Genomic DNA, 20646 nt, shown 5'->3' with positions numbered 1-20646 from the left:
TGACAATTCATCTTTACGATCAAGTCTCCACTCTACAAGCACTGCAAGCCAAAAAGATGATGGGATTTATAGGTCACATGGTGTCCACATTACCACCTACATATCAAGGTACCTCAGTGGTCTGACCTCTCAGTGGTCTCAAGCCTTCAACCCCTTATCCTAGAAGTTCAAGGTCACTTTACCACTTCAATCATTTCTTTAGTGGTGGATGAAACCTGTCAATTTTTCCAGGAGTCTCCTTTTTCAGGTTTATCCACATCAAAAAATTCTCACCACAGATGCGTCCATGTATGCTTGGGAGGGCTTACCTGGACGACCTCAAAATGCACAGTTTTTGGAATTCGCTACAGAAATCATTACATATCAACCTTCTAAAATTAAAGGTCATTCAAATGCTCTCATCACTTTCAAAATACTCTGTCCAACCACGTTGTCCTAGTTCAAACGGACAACCACGTCGTAATGTATTACACCAACAAACAGGGCGGTATGAGTTCTCTCCTCCTTTGTCAAGAAGCCCAATACATCTGGAATTGGACGATTCCTCGCAACATATTTCTAAAGGCTATATATGTTCAAATGAAACAGAATATCCTGTTCAATAAAAATATTCTCACATCCCTCCCACCTCCCCGGGTTGGCTTCTTAGCTTGCTTACCGAACTGAGGTACCGCAAGCCTACGTCGGGCGGGAAGGCACGCGCTCATGTGCGGAGCGGGCAGTTAAGTTTCTTAAAACTTAAAGTGACAGTTCACTTTCAATACTGTCCGTACTGGGCTCTGTGGATGACGTCACCCCACATGGGAGAATATCTGCCTGCAGTCCCAGGCCAAGAAAGCAAACTGTGCTTGGAATTATTAGAAAAGGGATAGTAAACAAGAGTAAAAATATTATAATGCCTTTATTACTCAATGGTATGAACTCACCTTGAGTATTGTGTTCAGTTCTGGTCTCCTTATCTCTAAAAAGATATAGTGGCACTAGAAAAGGTTCAAAGAAGAGCGACCAAGATGATAAAGGAGATGGAGCTCCTCTTGTATGAGGAAAGTCTAAAGAGGTTAGGGCTCTTCAGCTTAGAAAATAAATGGCTGAGGGCAGATATGATTGAAGTCTACAAAATCCTGAGAAGTGTAGAATGGATACAAGTGGATCAATTTTTTACTGCATCAAGGGGACACTTGATGAAGTTACAGAGTAATACTTTTAAAACCAATAGGGGGAAATATTTTTATCACTCAAAAAATAGTTAAGCTCTGGAATGCGTTGCCAGATGATGTGGTGAAAGCGGTTAATGTAGTTGGTTTTAAAAAAGTTTGGACAAGTTCCTGGAGGAAAGTCTATAGTCTACTGTTGAGACAGACATGGGGAAGCCACTGCTTGCCCTGGATCAGTGGCATGAAATGCTGCTACTATTTGTTTTTTTTTTGCCAAGTACTTGTGACCCCTGAAGGCTATTCTTCTGTTCTTATAGTATATGCTGAAGCCCCTATGCATGACCAATGCTTTGCTAGGACATGATACTCTTCAAAGGTGGATCACAAGAGCTACTTTGTCTTCATCTGCTGGTTGATGGACATAAGCCACATTATTAGGTAGGACATAAGGAAAAATGATAATGGGAAGAAGAGGATAATGCTTGTTATGGTGTCGTTGGGTAAAGGGGATGGGACTTAGTTACAATCAAAACAGTTTACTGATTTTTTTTAGACAGGTTCTTCTTTTGGACCTGGGGCAATGAAGTGTTAAGTGACTTGGCCAGAGTCATGGTGCTGAGGCAGCTGCTCCAGCCACTATCATGTTTTTATTTTCAGGGAAAGCCAAGGAAGACCTGGATGTTTGATTCTTGGCTTGGGGACCTATCCTGAGAAGAATTTCTGTTGCCCAAGTGCAGGGTACCATTGGAGCAAGAGGCTTCTTAATCGTCATGCAGTCTTAACACCATGTTTCTGCAATGTGGATATCCAAATAGAGGCAAACACCAGCTCATCCTCTTAAATGGTTTTCTTTTTCCCTTTCTTCTTGTTGCCTGAAGGAGTGTGAAAGCAAGTCACATCTTGATATCAGTGGATGGGAAGGTTTACCTCTCAGGCCTCCGCAGTATTCTTAGTATGATTAATCATGGGCAGCGTCTGAAAGTTGTGCACGACTTCCCCAAATATAGTATCAAGGTTCTTCCTTGGCTGAGTCCCGAAGTCCTCCAGCAGGTGAGCTTCAGATTTTGATTCAGTGACTTTAGCAGATCTTTCCTGTAGTTTCTCATTTTGTCCTAAAACAACAAATCTGATATTTATAGTAAGCTTTCTCAAGTCAAAGCGTGTCTTACTATTCTAATCAAGGGGTTCGTTGCTGTGTCGATTTGAGTTTTGAAAGTTTAGCAGTAGGCCATGAGAGATTCTAAGAATAAACCAGAAATCACGCAAAATATTTAAAACTGCCCGAAATCTAACTAACCTTGTATTCTGTCCCCTGTACTGTACTACCTTGTAAGTGAGAGCTTTTCAGACCATATGAATCTCTCTTGAATGTATGAAGAGGAGCTTGTGTGATTTCAAATGCTCAGATGTTATCATTTTTGGTTCATTGTTATGTGGTCTAATACAAGCTTCAGATAATATTGCACTGCTTTTTCAATGCATATGCTGTTCTCATCCAAAAACAAATTAAAAAAATCCTAGGGCAGCTAACAATGCTAAAATATATTAAAAGTATGTTATGCATATACTATTATAAATAACAAAAGGCCAGGACAATTCCATAAGTATAGCATTCCAAGTTCCACCCTTATACCCTAATGAAAAGTCTCAACCTTTTCTTTCCAAAGGAAGCAACTCCTTTTGCTATTGCTCCTTTAGGAGCAGTGCTCCATGGTCCTAGTGACTAAATTTAAGGCCCATGATTACACGATTTCAAAAGGAGTTTTGGTCCATGGCTCCTGTACCTGGACTGCTGCAGTAATGAATAGACTGGGTCTGGTCATCCCATGATCCTACTGAGAGGGGGTAGGCTCATCATATATCAAGGTAAACAGGAGCAGAGAGTGCATTTTCACTCAGGGCTGAAGAGCAAAAGCAAGGTCGAGCAGATCCTAAATTTGCAATCTCTTAATACAGAAGATGTACCGTACGTATCTAATAATAAACCTTCATTAAAGGGACACACTAGAGAGGAACCAAAAAAGCAGTAATACTTACCCTGACTGAGCAATCCACCACGTGTGCCACTGACAGCATAAGCCTGGTTCTCCCATTCATTTCTATAACAGCTATGATGAGCTTCTTCAGAGGCGCGCCTCATCAGAGCGGGAATGCTGAAGCAGCTGTCAGCGGCACACGTGGAAGATCGCTCAGTCAGGGTAAGTATTACTGCTTTTTTGGGTTCCTCTCTACAGCGTCCATTTAAAACTGTTTTTTATATTTTATACTTTTTTATTTTTAAGTAATGTCTCCTTTAAAAAAGGATAAAACATACATAAGTCCGCTTTCCCATAGCTAAAAAAAAAAATATGCCAAGGGCAGCTGCACCGTCTCAGCAAACCCCTATCAGGGAGAGAGCTCTGCACACATGTCCATCTTCGACGCCATCTTGACCCCTTGATATTATAATCTTACTTTTATTGACTGTTTTTGTGTTCTGCTTCCTCTTTGTGTACTGTGAATTAAATGGCCCTCATGGCCAAAATTGATGCAAAATTTAATTTCTTGATAATGGTGTTCCAGGTCATGTGGTGAGACTAATATGATAATACACATCTAAGTCCCTTGTAACTATACAATGCTTCCTATTTCACCACTGTCAATTTTTCTGATATTTTTATATTGGCAATTCTTATCCTGAAAACAAGTATAGATCCCAGAAAACTTTGGGATATAAGTAACCCTCCCCTTTGCAATCTGCGCAAAACTCTGCTGCACGATTCATCTTCTACCAACCTCACTATGCTCATGTCACCCCTCTCCTTAAGTCACTTCACTGGCTCCCTATCTGCCATCGCATATAGTTCAAGCTCCTATTGCTGACCTACAAGTGTGTTCATTCTGCTGCCCCTCAATATCTTTCCTCGCTTCTCTCTCCTTATACACCTCCTAGAGAACTCCATTCCTCAGATAAGCCACTCTTAGCTGTACCCTTCTCTACTGCCAATTCCAGACTTTGATCCTTTCATCTAGCTGCCTCCTATGCTTGGAATAAATTTCCCGAGTTTGTCCACCAAGCTCCTTTCCTTACCTTGTTTAAAAGCAGACTGAAAATCCACCTTACTCCTCTGCCCTCCACCACCACATCCAATATTACTCCCTCTCATTTCTCTCTTCCCCATGCATCACTACCTCACTCCTCTACCACTACCATGTCCAATAATTCTCTCTCCCTCCCTATGCCCAACAATTCTCCTTTTTCTTCATCTCCCCATGTGCACAATCTCTTTTTCCTCTCTGACTCAATTCTCCCTTTCTATTCCCTCCCTCACTCTCTCCATTCTTCCATCCTATGGTTCCCCTCCCTCCTTCCCTTCATTCTGTGTCTCAAGTTCTTGCCCCCTCCCTCCTTCCTTCCATCATTTTTCCAAAATTTGTGATCCCTCCCTCTTGGGACCCAACATGACCTTCTCCCTCCTTCCCTCCCTCCAGCGGGTGTTTAACTTCTGGCTGGCTCCCTTGATGCAGTTGTTATTCTGGTCAAAACCGTGGGCGGTGGCTCCTCACAGCGATCCACGGCTGTGTTGGAAGCTTTCTCTCTGACACATTTTCCTTATTTGTCCTGGTGGACTCATCTAATGTACCTGGGGCAGTGGAAGATTAAATGACTTGCCCAGGGTCACAGGGCATTCAGCGCAGCTCCCTGTGCTAAAAACTGCTATTGTGGTTTAGTAAAAAGGGAGGGGGGTATATTTGTCTATTTTTGTATGGTTGTTACTGAAGTGACAGTGCATAGAGTCATCTGCTTTGACCTCTTTGAAAAAACCCCGGAATAGGAATGATTATTAACATTTTTTCTGCGTACAGTGTGCTTTGTGGGTTTTTTTTAATTTTATTGTTGGTAGATCATTTTGACTTGGTCATTTTAAAAGTAGCTCGCAAGCCCAAAAAGTGTGGGCACCCCTGGTCTAGAATGTCTCACCTATCTACTGGAAAAGAGCTTACCAGGGTAAGTTCATAAACTCTTTTTCACAGCCCCTCTGGCTTTATTAATCTAGGTAACAGTACAACTTTGCATGCTTTTAGCAGCAGTTGACCAAAATGATGTAAAAATAGAAATTTTCTCATCCTTTTTTTTCCTGATTATAGAATCTGCAGGGGTATGATGCCAAATCAGACATTTATAGTGTGGGAATAACTGCCTGTGAGTTAGCAAATGGCCACGTCCCATTTAAGGATATGCCTGCCACCCAGGTAAGGTTTTGCTCTTGCTCCATAGGTTTGGTTCAGTGGGAGTACTCTTTTGATGAGGGAGTTGGGATACTGAAGATAATTCTCAGAATGCATACATTATTTACTCTGTGCAGGGCCAACCCAAGGGTCTGGTTCCCTAAGCAAACCTTCTCATTATATGCTGCCTGTCTCTCTACCCCCTCCTTTTTATTTGATGCATTGCAGCTCAGGGTACGCCAGCCCCCACCACCTGAGTTGAGTATCTTTCCCTACATATCCTCTGTTCTTCAGCATCTCTCTTGTTCCCTTCCTCCACTCTGCCCACCCTGTGAGGTGTTCATGCCTAGTCTTCCCTTCCTTCCTCTAGGACTGCAGTAGCAGCTATAGAAAATGCTAGGACAAGCAGGCAGCATATTTTCACATGTGAGTGACGTCATCCATGAAGCCCAGTACAGACAATGTCAGAAGTGCTTTGCCACTTTAAATTTTTAAAAACTTCACAATTGCCCGCACCGCACATGCGCAAATGCCTTCTCACCCAACATTGGCTCAGTTTTTCATTTTTTACGGAGCAAAGAAGTGCTGTGTTTTTGGACTCCATCCAAAATCACGTTGCCTTCCCGTCAATGTTTCTTTCTTTGTTACAGTGTTCTTCGGTTTGTTTTTTTCTTTTTTGTACCTCTGTTGGGCCTTTCAGCCCTCTTTTTTCCACCTCACCATTTTTTTGTCCTTGGTATCACTATTGAGTCTTTTGACTTCGCTGCCGAGATTTTTTTGTCCATGTCTAAACCTTCGAGCAGTTTCAAAAAGTGATGTCAGTGCCTGTGCCCTATTTCCATCACTGACCCACACAGTTGGTGTTTACAGTGTTTGGGGCCTGAGCATCGAGTAGCCACTTGTACTCGTTCTACACTACAGAAACGCTTGTTAAAGACTTGACTTATCCAGATGGAAAAGCTGTTCGGCTCGGCCATGAACTCCAGTGATAAATCTGAGCCATCGACATTGGATGCTGTTCCTCCATTGGGCAAGCTTGCTAAGAAGCCATCCTCTTCCCAACATGTGGCGCAGGCCTCTACAGCATTGAGTCCCTCGATGCAGGCCAAGAGTCGATACCATCAATCTCCTTTAGTGCAGGCACTGTCTCCTATGGGGCGTGCATCTTTGTCTAAGTCTCCCACCCTGCAGCACCAATGGTATCGGCTGTTGAGTCAAGGGTACCGGTGCAAGTCTTCAGAGAACAACTGAAGGAGTTCTTTCAGAGGGAGCTCGGTGACCTATTTAAGTTGCATTTGGCACAAGTGCTTACATAGACTCCCTCGGTATTGACCTAGCCTGAGCTTAGCACATTGAGGCCACATGGTACCGGTACGAGGTCTGCATCAAAGCATCAACATTCTACATCGCAGCATATGGTACCATTCTATATCAACATCATATAGTACCACTTCCCATTCTTCTTGATCCACGAGATCATCGCACTGTACTGACTCTCCACATTGTATCAACATCGCTCGTCAATGTCCTCGGATTGGTACCGATGTCGAAGAAGCTCTTCTTGATGCTCTCACACTCATTGGACTCCTCAACCTAGAAAATCTTCGTCCTACAGAGAATATCTGGTACAAGATGATGATTCTAATCTGTCTCAACACAATACTGATACCGAGTATGAGCCTGCATTATCTGCTCCAGAATCCTATGGCATCCCTTCAGATCCATCTCTTCCTCCTCCCAGACAAAGATCTCCTCCAGAGGAACTTTCATTTACCAAGTATATCAGGCAGATGGGGAAAGCTCTGCCTATCAAACTGGAGTCAGATACTGAGCCCAGAGCAGAGCTCCTTGATGTCTTAGATCAGGGGTGTCCAACCTGTGTCCCAAGGGCCGCATGCGGCCCTGTGAAGTATTTTGTGCAGCCCCGGTCGAGGGTGATGCAGTGTTTTTCTCTGCTGCCCCTGGGTGTTTACCGTCTTGCAGCTCCCTCCTCTGTTTTGCTGCAGCGTTTGCACATTTGTGCGGTCCCAGAAAATTTTTTTTTCGGACAAAAGGTTGGACACCCCTGCCTTAGATTATGATGAGCCACCTAAAGAGCTTCTTAAGTTGCCTCTGTACAATCTTCTCAAGGATGTACTCTTTAAGAACCGAGAGATCCCTCTCTCTGTAACTATAGCTCTTAGAAAGATTGACTCTCTTTCTCAAATACAATCTTGTCCTGAATTTGATAAACCGCAATTATCACATCAATCGTTGCTCCTTGAATCAAATGTTAAAAATCCTTCAGCTTCAGGTTCTGTGCTACTGCACCACCAGGATATGAGGGGTCGTTGTCTTTACCAGAACTCTATGTTTGCTAACCGAGTTCTCAATTACAACTTCTACATGTCTTTTTACTTTAAACAGCTCATAAAGAAGTTGGTTAATTTTGAGCAGTATATTCCACAGTCTACTTCAAATGCAAAAATTTATGGCAAGAACAACACTCAACACATTTGAGATAACATCCAAAGTATCAGCAATGTCTATTGCTATGAGATGTTTTGCATGGCTGCAACTCTCAGGCAAGGATATTAATCTTCAAGACAGGTTAGTCAATGTTCCTTGCCTCCTTGAAGAGCGACAATGTGGAAGATGCTACTTAAAGACTTACTCGGCATGAACAGTTAGAATACTTTAACAGGATCTAAGACTAAGGCTCAACCATCTAAGCCTTCTCAAAGATCTACTTCTTTTTCCTGTAAGAGGCGTTTTCCAACAACATTCTCTTCTAAGCCTCTGCCACAGAAGAGGCAGAAACAACAGAAGCCATAGAAGCTCCAGTCAGAAGCCATCCCAGTCTTTTTGATTTGATTTTAGAGAACATAGCCAAAATTCCTCTTTTTCAGCCTCTTCCCCAACCCATTGGAGGTCAACTTCTGTTGTATCATTGGTGCTGGACTCTCACCATCACGGACACCTGGGTCCTCAAGGTCATCAAGGAAGGTTACTCTCTCCATTTTATCACCATTCCTCCAGCTCATCGTCTTGAAGCAGATGCATTTCTTCTGGATTGATCAAACAAGTTCCTCTATGCATTTCCACCAATCCCTCTCATTCTAAAGACCTTAGTCAAGGACAAGTCAGCTTTCATGATCCTGATAGCTCCTTGGTGGCCCAGACAACCTTAGTTCTCCCTTCTACTTCAGCTGAGTGCCAAGGATCCAGTTCCTTTACAGATATTTCCTTCTCTGCTCACTCAGAGTCAAGGATCTCTTTTACATTCCAATCTGCAGTCTCTGCACCTGACAGTTTGGTACCTCTTAGTCTGACTTCAGCAGATTCTAATCTTTCTGACTCAGTCAAGTCCATTATAGCTGTTTCCAGAAAGTATTCTACTCAGCGATGCTATCAACATAAGTGTACATGCTTCAATTCCTGGTGTAATCTCCATTACCTGGATGCTTTCTCCTTTTTTCTTCCTTCAGTGTTGAACTGTCTTCTCCATTTATCCAATTGTGAACTTAAGACTACTTCGGTCAGAATTCACCTCATTGCTATTAGTGCTTTCCATTCTCATAAAAACATAGAAACATAGAAAGTGACGGCAGATAAGGGCCAAGGCCCATCAAGTCTGCCCACACCAATGACCCTCCCCTACCTCCCTTTGCGAAGAGAACCCACCATTCGATCCCATTTAGCTTTAAAATCAGGCACACTGCTGTCCTCAATCACCTGTATCGGAAGACCATTCCATCGATCCACCACCCTCTCGGTGAAGAAGTATTTCCTAGTGTCGCCATGCAATGTCCCTCCCCTGATTTTCCATGGATGCCCTCGTGTTGACGTGGGTTCCTTGAAGAAGAAGATATCCTCCCCCACCTCGATATGGCGCGTGAGGTATTTGAATGCTTCGATCATGTCCCACCTCTCCCTGCGTTCCTCCAGGGAGTAGAGCTGCAATTTATTCAGCCGTTCCTCATACGGGAGATCCCTGAGCCCTGTGACCATCCGTGTGGCCATTCGCTGGACCGATTCAAGTCTCAGCACATCTTTGCGGTAATGTGGTCTCCAGAATTGTACACAGTATTCCAGGTGGGGTCTCACCATGGACCTATACAATGGCATTATGACTTCGGGCTTACGGCTAACGAAACTCCTGCTTATGCAACCTATGATTTGTCTGGCTTTAGATGAAGCTTTCTCCACCTGAGTAGCAGTCTTCATGTCCTCACTGATGATTACCCCTAAGTCTCGTTCTGCTACAATTCTCTCTAGGATCTCACCATTAAGAGTGTAAGTCTTACATGGATTTTTGTTGCCAAGGTGCATGACCTTGCATTTTTTGGCATTGAAGTTTAGTTGCCAGGTCCTGGACCAATTCTCCAGTAGGAGGAGGTCGTGTGCCATACTATCGGTCTTGGATTTGTTGTCAGGTCCTGTTATGTTCTTGTCCACTATATTGCATAATTTGGCGTCATCAGCGAATAACGTTAATTTACCCTGAAGCCCCTCAGCCAAGTCCCTTATGAAGATGTTGAATAAGATTGGGCCCAAGACCGAGCCCTGCGGTACTCCACTTATCACCTCTGTCGTTTCGGAGGGGGAGCCATTCACCACCACCCTCTGAAGTCTACCTCCTAGCCAGTCCCCCACCCATGTAGTCAAGGTATCACCCAAACCTATAGAACTCATCTTGCTCAACAACCTGCAGTGTGGTACGCTATCGAATGCTTTGCTGAAATCTAAGTACACGACATCCAGGGACTCCCCAATATCCAGCTTCCTTGTCACCCAGTCAAAGAAGCTGATTAGGTTGGATTGACAAGACCTCCCCTTTGTGAACCCATGTTGACGGGGATCTCGCAGATTCCCCTCGTTCAGGACCGTATCCAATTGGTGTTTGATTAGAGTTTCCATTAGTTTGCTCACTATTGATGTGAGACTCACTGGTCTATAGTTTGTAGCTTCCGTCCTGCTTCCTTTTTTGTGAAGTGGAATGACATTAGCCGTTTTCCAGTCTAGCGGGACTTTTCCTTTGCTAAGGGAGAGATTGAAGAGTGTTGATAGTGGTTTTGCCAAGGTGTCTCTTAACTCCCTGAGTACTCTGGGGTGTATGTTGTCTGGCCCCATAGCTTTGTGAACCTTGAGTTTGGATAGTTCACTGTAGACACTACTGGGCGTAAACTCGAAGCTGCAAAATGGGTCTATCGAGCTATCCCCTGTTGGTAGCTGAGGGCCGGATTCCTGCGCCTCATGGGTGAAGACTGAGCAAAAGTATTCATTTAACAATTTAGCCTTCTCGGAGTCTGATTCTACATAGTTCCCGTCCGGTTTCCTAAGGCGTTACTATCCCTCCTGTGTTCCTGTTTCTATCACTAATATACCTAAAGAATGCTTTATCGCCCTTTTTGATGTTCTTTGCTAGATTCTCCTCCATCTGCAATTTGGCCTCTCTGACTGCCGTTTTGACGGCTCTTGACTTGGCCAGATAGTCTTCCCTGGAGCCCTGCTTCCCTGAATGTTTGAAGGAGATGAATGCTCTTTTCTTCTCTTTTATGAGATTGGAGACCTCCGTAGAGAACCACTGCGGCTTGTTTTTTCTTTGCCGTTTACTTACAGATTTAATAAATCGGTTTGTTGCTTCGTGTATGGTAGCTTTCAGTGTTGACCACAATTCCTCTACATTATCAGTCTCTGCTTGGTTTTGCAGCAACTGATGGATGAATTCCCCCATGTTCTCGAAGTTGGTGTCCTTGAAGCTGAGGACCTTGGTTAATGTGTTGGATTTCTCCTGTCAACAATAAACCTCTGGCCACTCATCCACTTGTTTCCCGGTTTATGAAAGGAGTTTTCAACTCCAAACCTTCACTCAAGCCGCCTCCAGTTGTCTGGGATCTTAATGTAGTCTTAGCCAGTCTGATGAAGCTGCCATTTGAACCACAGGCAACTACTCATCTTAAGTTTCTCACTTGGAAAGTGGTCTTCTTGATCTCTATCACTTCCGTTTGTCAAGTAAATGAACTTCAGGCACTGGTTTGCGAAGCATCTTTCATAGTATTTTATGATGACAAGGTGGTTCTCTGGACCCATCCTAAATTCTTTTCAAATGTAGTCATGGAATTTCACCTGAATCAATCCATTGTGCTTCTAGGTTTTCCCAAAGTCTCATTCTCATCCTGGAGAAATAGCTCTACACACTTTGGACTGTAAGCATGCCTTGATTTACTATATACAAAGGACTAAGCCACACAGGTCTAAGCTTCAACTGTTCATCTCATTTGATCTTAATAGATTGGGCCTCCCTGTCACCAAACAAACTATTTCCACATGGTTAGTGACCTGTATTTCCTTCTGCTATGCTCAGAAGGAAATGCAGGCCGCTCGAGGGATGTTTTAAAGCACACAAGATCTGAGATATGGCAGCATCAGTGGCCTTTTTGCGTTCCACTCCTATTGGAGATATTTGCAAAGCAGCTTATTTGGTCCTTAATTCACACATTTACATCTCGCTACTGTCTAGAATCCTATTCCAGACAAGATGGTCGTTTCAGCCAAACAGTATTATAGAACTTATTTTCTTCTTAATGGTCAACTCTCCCTGCATCCCATTACAGTAAGCTAGGGAGTCCCACATGTGAGAATAAACTGCCTGCTTGTCCTAGGATAAAGCACAGTTACTTACTGTAATAGGTGTTATCCGGAGACAGCAGGCAGCTATTCTCACAATCCACCCACCTCCCCTGGTTGGCTTCTTAGCTTCCTTACAGAACTGAGGTACTGCGAGCCGACGGGTGGGATGGCACTTGCGCATGCGTGGTACAGACAGTCACAAAGTTTCTAAAAACTTAAAGTGGCAATGCACTTTTGACACTGTCTGTTCTGGGCTCCATGGATGACGTCATCCACCTGTGAGAATATCTGCCTGCTCTCCCCTGATAAAACCTATTACGGTAAGTAACTGTGCTTTGTGACCAGCATGAGGCCTTCAGCATGTTCAGATGCTCATGGCCTTGTGCTGGCCACCATACATTTTCTCTAGTTGCTGACTACATGTTGCTGCTCAGAGGAAGGAAGGTAGAGCCTGAACACATCAGAGAAAAGAAAGAGAGAGAACCTGAAGACCAGGCTAGTGCTGACTGTGGCTTCTCTCTGGCAGGTATCTTTGGTACTAATAAAATTTTCTTCTTTTTTGAATGGTGACAGACAACCTCTTTGAAATTATTCTTAATTCCAACTTGACGACTACTTTTTAAATTTTTTGTTCCACCTGTACTTTAGATGTTGTTGGAGAAGCTGAATGGAACTGTTCCCTGCCTGCTAGACACCACCACCATCCCTGCAGAGGAGCTGACCATGAAAACTTCTTGTTCTGTCCCCGATTCTGGAATAGTCGAGAGTTCCATTGCCAGCAATGTACGGACAGCCAACGGAGAACAGCACCCCTACAACCGCACCTTCTCACCCCATTTCCATAGTTTCACAGAGCAGTGTCTACAAAAGAACCCAGCCCTGAGGTATCACAATACTGGACAGGGATAGATATTAAATCACACTTTTGATGTACCAGCGATGGAGACTGGGAGATAAGGGCACCTGAGTTACATTGTCTCTTGATGACATTCCAAGGGTTTGTCCTTCCATAAATTGTCTTTCAGTTATGATAGTAACACAGATAGGTGGAAACCCTTTAAACTTCAGACAGATGCAACTGACACTTGGGCTGGTGTAAGCTTTCTGCCCGGTAAATATAAGAATGGAGAAGTGCTTTGTCTTTCTCCTTTTATTATGGCTGAGGTGGAGTCTTTCAGTGACTTTACTTGCTGAGTGGGTTACTAGTCTCCTTGTTTTTGATCCAAGAGTACCTCATTGACCATTAGTGTCTTCCATTTGCCAAAGGGAAAAAGCTGAATTTGATTGTAGGGCTGTTTTTTAATCGCACTTTGCACTGAGAATATAGAGGGGAATAGTGTGGCACAATGGTTAAAGCTGCAACCTCAGCACGCTGCTCCTTGTGACCCTGGCCAACCACTTAATCCCCCCATTGCCCCAGGTACATTAGATAGATTGTGAGCCCACAGGGACAGAAAGGGAAACTTGCTTGAGTACCTGAATAACTCTTGTAAACTGTTCTGAGTTCTCCTGGGAGAACAGTATAGAAAAATGAATGAATGAATAAAATGCAAATAAGATACAGGACATGCATACACAGAATACACCTGCATTAGTGGCAGCAGAGGTATCCTGTTTCAGGCTTCAGCTGCAGGTCATGACTGATGTTCTTTCAATTTTTCTTTACAGGCCAAGTGCTGCTGCCTTACTCAGTCATTCCTTTTTCAAACAGGTAAAAGAATTCAGTTACTGTTTTTCCAATAAAGGGCATGTCTCGGCTCATGAGTGATAAGAACATAAGAGCTGCCTCTGCTGGGTCAGAGCAGAGGTCCATCGTGCCCAGCAGTCCACACCCGCGGCGGCCTATCAGGTCCACGACCTGTTAAGTGGTCCCTGCCTTTTCCTATAACCTATCTCTAAATCTATCTGTACCCCTCAATCCCCTTATCCTTCAGGAATTTATCTAAACCTTCCTTGAACCCCCATAGCGTGCCCTGCCCTGCCCTATCACAATCTGGTTCTTGAGGGTAGACAATTGGCATTAAAAATTTACTTCAGATTTAGGTCTCCTTTTATCAAGCCCTTTTCATCACATGTTAACCCCTGCGCTGGCCAAAAACTACCACCTGCTCAAGAGGAGGCGGTAGCGGCTAGCGCGGCCGGCTGTTTAGCGCACGCTAAACCACTAACGCAGCTTGATAAAAGGAGCCCTTAATGTTAGATACATGAAACTTTCCAGGGTTAGAGGAATTGAGCTCCTGCAATCTGACTCCAAGCAGAACAATTCAAGAACTACCTTGCAGGTCTCAAGTGGGTAGGATTGTCAGCTACTATCAGATTCGTCAGAATCCTTTCCTTGTTGCATGCAGAGACTTGTCTTGTTTTTCTTAGGAAATTCATTTGGAAAATCAGAATTCCAGTGCAATAGGTGAGAGATTCTAGACAGATGCAGAAGGAATCCATTCTGGATTTTTTTTCTCTGTGCCTCTGCTATACTTCACTGTGCTCTTTAGCTCCACCTACAGTTTTTCCTTTTGCAGGGGTGTGTTCTGCTCTCTCCATTTTATTATTTTTTTCAGTGTTTTTTCATCCCTTTTGGGGGTTTTCTTGTGCTTCGAGTGATTCTTCAGCTCTGTCTGCATTGAAATCACACAGACTTTGGTCTGTAACTGGCAGGTCAATGACGACAGATAAAAGACCTGAATGGTCTATCCAGTCTGTCCAACCATACGTGCTCCATTAATTTAAATGGTCCTTTTTCTTAGATATTTCTGGGCCAGAATCCCAGAGCCCTGCCTGGTAGTATGCTTAGGTTCTATCTACTGGAGTCTCCATCAAAGCTCACTCCAGCCCATCTTAACCATCCCAGCCATCGAAACCCTCCCCAGCCCGTCCTCAATTGAATGGCCATATATGGGACACAGACCGTGCAAATCTGCCCAGTATTGGCCTTATTTCCTTCAATATATACCCATTATTTTCTGATTAGAGATCCTTTGTGTTCATCCCATGCTTGTTTGAACTCTGTTACCGTTTTCCTCTCCACCACTTCCCTCGGGAGCGCATTCCATACATCCACTATCCTCTCCATAAAGAAGAATTTCCTAGCATTACTCTTGAATCTACCACCCCTCAACCTCAAATTATGCCCTCTGGTTTTACCATTTTCAAGTTTTATTAAAGTTTGATAAACCGCCCATAAAATTTCTGAGCAGTGTACTATAAAAAATTGTGAGTTTGGGTGACAAACAAAAAAACCAAATCAACGCACATAAACGAAGGGTAATGGGAAAGATATACAAGTCATATAGTAAAGGAAGCCACTTAAGAATTGTACAATAGGGGGTGAGTCCTGTCAGTGAGCAAAGATTGAAGCAGAGGATTATAGGTTGTAAGCATCTTTAAAAAGAAATGTTTTTAATTTGCCTTTGAAACGTTCTAAGACTGATTTTTCCCATAGTTCCAGAGCCATTGCATTCCAAAGTGTAGGAGCTGTAACAGAAAAAAATTGCTGTTCTTGTTAAGCTATGTAGTCAAATTGAAGGAACAGTTAAAAGGTGTTGAGAGTGTGGTCTGACAGTTCTCGACAGAATATAAGGGACGAGAATACTGTTCAGGAATTCTGGGAGATTAGTGTAACGAGTTTTGAACATAAGGCGTAAGGTTTTGTATGTTATTCTGTGGGTTATAGGTCTAGGCTAATAGGCCGAGAAAAGATTTTGTTCTAAGTTAATACCTTTCAAGTATTTGAACGTCTGAATCATATCTCCCCTGTCCTTCCTTTCCTCTAGGGTATACATATTTAGGGCTTCCAGGCTCTCCTCAAATACAAGCGGACTTATAAAAGATAAAAAATTTAAAAATCCTTAAAAAGACATTTACACTTGAAAGGCATCTTTGAAAAGGAATGTCTTAAGAAAAGATTTAAATTTCTCAAGATTGATTATCTCTCTTAGAACATTTGGTGCCGAATTCCAGAGGGTTGGGGAACTACTGAAAAGATAGTGTTCTTCTAGTGTTAATATGGTTCAAGGTTGGGATTGCTAATAAATTTTGCTCCAAGGAATGAAGAAAACGTGATGTAGCATACAGTATCAAAAATTTATTAATGAATTCTGGCTGTCCAGTGTTAATTGTTTTAAAAGTCAGTAATAGAGTTTTATAGATGATACGGTGATGGATGGGAAGCCAATGGGCTTTTATCAGAGGAGTTACATGGTCAAATTTTTTGGCCTTATAGATGACTTTTACTGCTGTGTTCTGGATTATTTGTAGACATTTTAACTATTTTTTTGTAATACCATGGTATAAGGCATTGCCATAATCCAGACAAGAAATAACTAATGAATGGATTAAAGAATTTAAAACCGATATATCAAGAAATTTAGTTAGAGAGCGTATCATTTGTAAACGATAAAAACATTTTCTTATAGCTGTACTTATATTATCATGGAAAGTGAGAGATTCATCCAAAGTGATACCCAGAAGCTTGATACTACGTACTGTGTGTATTGGAATAGATTTGATTTTAAGAGAGAGGAGAATTATCTTTCTTGAAAGGAAAGACCATTGTTTTGGTTTTTGTGACATTAAATGATAATTTGTTCGAGTTTAACCAGTCATGAATCTTATCGAGCTTTTTGTTGATGGAAAGAATATCGTTTGGATCATCTAAGTTGAGGGGATGTATTAATTGGATATCATCTGCATGTGCGAAGACGGTAAAACCAATTGATTGTCCTAGCGTGATTAATGGAGCCAGGAAAATATTAAAAAGAAGTGGGGAGAGTATGGATCCTTGTGGTATACTGAAGTTGTTTGTGAATGTGTAAGATTTGAAGCCGTTGAATGATACTTTTGAGGTGCATTCCTTGAAATCTGAAATAAACCAATTAAGGATTTGGCCAGTAATCCCTATTTCCGCTAGTCATAAGAACATAAGAACATAAGCATTGCCTCCGCTGGGTCAGACCCGAGGTCCATCGCGCCCAGCAGTCCGCTCACGCGGCGGCCCAACAGGTCCAGGACCTGCATAGTACTCTTCTATCTATACTCTTCTATCTATACCCTTCTATCCCCTTTTCTAGTAGGAAATTGTCCAATCCTTTCTTAAACCCCAATACCGTACTCTGCCCTATTACGTCCTCTGGAAGCGCATTCCAGGTGTCTACCACATGTTGAGTAAAGAAGAACTTTCTAGCATTTGTTTTGAATCTGTCCCCTTTCAACTTCTCTGAATGCCCTCTTGTTCTTTTATTTTTCGAAAGTTTGAAGAATCTGTCCCTCTCTACTCTCTCTATGCCCTTCAAGATCTTGTAAGTCTCTATCATATCCCCTCTAAGTCTTCTCTTCTCCAGGGAAAAGAGTCCCAGTTTCTCCAATCTTTCAGCGTATGAAAGATTTTCCATCCCTTTTATCAGACGTGTCGCCCTCCTCTGAACCCTCTCTAATAATGCCATGTCTTTCTTAAGGTACGGCGACTAATATTGGACGCAGTACTCCAGATGTGGGCGCACCATCGCCCGATACAACGGCAGAATAACTTGTTTCGTTCTGGTAGTAATACCCTTCTTGATTATACCTAGCATTCTATTCGCTCTCTTAGCGGCCGCTGCGCACTGTGCCGTTGGCTTCATTGTCATGTCTACCATTACCCCCAAGTCCCTTTCTTGGGTACTCTCTTTCACTAACATCCCTCCCATCGTATAGTTGTACCTCGGATTTCTAGTTCCCACATGTAATACTTTACATTTCTCAACATTGAACTTCATCTGCCATCTCGTCGCCCATTCTCCTAGTTTGTTCAAATCTCTTTGCAATTCTTCGCAGTCCTCTTTAGTCCGAGCTCGACTAAATAGTTTGGTGTCGTCTGCAAATTTTATTATCTCACACTTCGTCCCTGATTCTAGATCATTTATGAATATATTAAATAGCAGCGGCTCGAGCACCGAGTCCTGCGGGACCCCACTCGTTACCCTCCTCCAGTCCGAGTAGTGGCCCTTCACTCCTACCCTCTGTGTCCTACCCGCCAACCAATTTCTGATCCATCTATGTACGTCTCCTTCCACCCCATGGTTCTTCAGTTTCCGGAGTAGGCGTTCATGGGGCACCTTGTCAAAGGCTTTTTGGAAATCTAGATATATGATGTCTATGGGGTCTCCTTTGTCCATCTGTTTGTTAATTCCTTCGAAGAAGTGCAATAAGTTCGTTAGGCACGATCTCCCCTTGCAGAAACCATGTTGGCTGGTTATCAGAAGTTCGTTTCTTTCAAAATGTTCATCGATGTTTTCTTTTATCAGTGCTTCCGCCATTTTCCCCGGAACAGAGGTCAGACTCACCGGTCTGTAGTTTCCCGGGTCTCCTCTTGATCCCTTTTTAAAGATAGGTGTAACGTTGGCTATCTTCCACTCCTCCGGGATCACGCCCGTTTTCAGGGATAGATTATAAATTTGCTGCAGTAGTTCCACTATTTCCTCCTTTAGTTCCTTCAGAACCCTTGGATGGATTCCATCTGGACCCGGGGATTTGTCAGTTTTTAATTTTTCAATCTGCCTGCGTACATCTTCAAGGCTCACTTCCATGGATGTTAATTTTTCTGCTTGATCTCCATTGAAGAATTTATCGGGTTCCAGTTTGTTGGATGTGTCTTCATTTGTAAATACGGACGAAAAGAACACGTTAAGTCTTTCTGCTACTTCTTTCTCCTCCTTCACCACACCCTTCCTGTCTCTGTCGTCCAGCGGCCCCACCTCCTCCCTAGCCGGCTGCTTCCCTTTAACATATCTAAAGAACGATTTGAAATTCCGTGCTTCCCTGGCTAGCCTCTCTTCATACTCTCTTTTGGCTTTTCGAACCACACGGTGACATTCCTTTTGATACTTCCTGTGCTCTTTCCAGTTCTCCTCAGTTTTGTCCTTTTTCCATTTCTTGAATGAATTTTTCTTGCTTCCTTCACTATTTTAGTTATCCACGCCGGGTCTTTTGTTCGACTCTTTTTGCACCCCTTTCTGAATCTGGGGATATACAGATTTTGCGCCTCGCTCACCATGTCCCTGAAAAAAGACCAGGCATTTTCTACCGTTTTCCAGTTCCTGGAAGTGTTCCTAAGTTTCTTCCTTACCGTTTCCCTCATTGCTTCGTAGTTTCCTTTTCTGAAGTTAAAGGTTGTCGCTATGGTTCTCTTTCCTTTCGGTATTCCAACCTCAACCTTGAACTTGATCATATTGTGATCGCTGTTTCCCAACGGTCCCACTACTTCTATTTCCTTTGCAGGTCCTCTTAACCCATTTAGGATTAAATCCAGAGTGGCATTTCCTCTCGTAGGTTCTCTAACAAGCTGCTCCATGAAGCAATCTTGTGTAGCCTCCAGAAATTCTGTCTCCCTAGTGCATCTTGAGCTTCCAAGACTCCAGTCTATCCCGGGGTAGTTGAAGTCTCCCATAATAACCGTGTTACTGCTTTTACATTCTCGCTTCATCTCGGCTTCCATTTCTTCATCTATATCTCCAGTTTGCCCGGGTGGACGATAAAATAGGCCCAGTTTTATTTCAGGCCCTTTCCTTCCCGGTATTTTAACCCATAGCGATTCCAGCTTGTCGGTCGTCTCTGCTGTGTCCATTCTTGTCGATTGTATGCTTTCTTTTATGTATAGGGCTATTCCACCACCCTTCTGGCCTGATCTGTCCCTGCGATAGAGCTTGTACCCCGGCAGTGCTGTATCCCATTTGTTTTCTTCATTCCACCATGTTTCAGCGACTCCAATGATGTCTATGTCCTCTGCATTGGCCATGACTTCTAATTCCCCCATTTTATTCCTTAGGCTCCTTGCATTAGTATATACGCAATTTAGATCCTGGTATTTCTTTATCTTCATTTCCTTTCCTTGTGCTTCGGTCCTTGGTTTCTTTTCTTTTGTTACAATCTTCCTAACCTCCTCTTCTGGGTTAGTTGACTCCTGTAATTTGTCCCTTGTTTCTTCCCAGTCTTTTTTCCCCTCAGTATCTTCATGGGATACTTTCTTCCGAATCATCGACACTTGGTCAACTGTCGGCTTTCCCCTTCTTCTTAGTTTAAAGTCTGTTCTATTCCTCTTCTGACGTTATTTGCTAGAAGTCTAGTTCCCGCCGCGCTCAGGTGCAGTCCATCTCTCCTGTAGAGCTTGCTCTTGCCCCAGAACATTGTCCAGTTTCTCACGAAGTAGAAACCTTCTTCTTCACACCATTTCCTCATCCACGCATTTATTGATTGTAGTTCCTCCTGCTTCTTGACATCCGCCCTCGGTACCGGTAGGATCTCTGAGAACGCTATCTTCTTGGTCCTCATCTTCAGCTTCGTTCCCAGGATCTTGAACTGTTCTATCAGCGTGCTTCTCCTGTAGTCTCTCCTACTGACATCATTCGTCTTGATGTGGATCACTACTGCGGTCTCTTCTGTCTCCGCTCCTTCCAGGATCTTCCCAATTTTGTCTACGATGTCCTTTGTTCTCGCTCCCGAGAGGCAGGTCACCTAAGTCGATGAATTAGCAAAGGATGATTGATTGTATCAAAAGCAGAATATAAGTCAAGAGAAATTAGTAAGATAGAGTTATGGTGGTCTAGGTGGTAATTATGTTATTTTAGAAGAACAATTAAAGAGAGTTTGGTAGAATGATGTTTTCTAAATCCAGTCTGATTTGGATGTAAAGCATTGGTGC

The 20646-nt window shown here is 43.1% G+C and overlaps 1 protein-coding gene across 4 annotated transcripts in view; it reads left to right on the top strand.

Annotated features, from left to right (window-relative positions):
* The window catches only part of STRADA (STE20 related adaptor alpha), a 59123-nt gene that overhangs the window by 29913 nt on the left and 8564 nt on the right, over positions 1-20646 (top strand). For all 4 annotated transcript variants that reach the window (XM_033918617.1, XM_033918618.1, XM_033918619.1 and 1 more), the window contains 4 exons: positions 2033-2204; positions 5283-5387; positions 12624-12859; positions 13644-13686. In XM_033918617.1, coding sequence (XP_033774508.1) covers positions 2033-2204; positions 5283-5387; positions 12624-12859; positions 13644-13686 — 556 coding nt within the window. The remainder of the gene's footprint in view (positions 1-2032; positions 2205-5282; positions 5388-12623; positions 12860-13643; positions 13687-20646) is intronic.

This window comes from Geotrypetes seraphini, chromosome 13 (genome assembly GCF_902459505.1).
Source record: "Geotrypetes seraphini chromosome 13, aGeoSer1.1, whole genome shotgun sequence".
Taxonomy (NCBI): Eukaryota; Metazoa; Chordata; class Amphibia; order Gymnophiona; family Dermophiidae; genus Geotrypetes; species Geotrypetes seraphini.
Note: the sequence above shows the minus strand (reverse complement) of the source record. Positions and strands in the feature narration are given on the sequence as shown.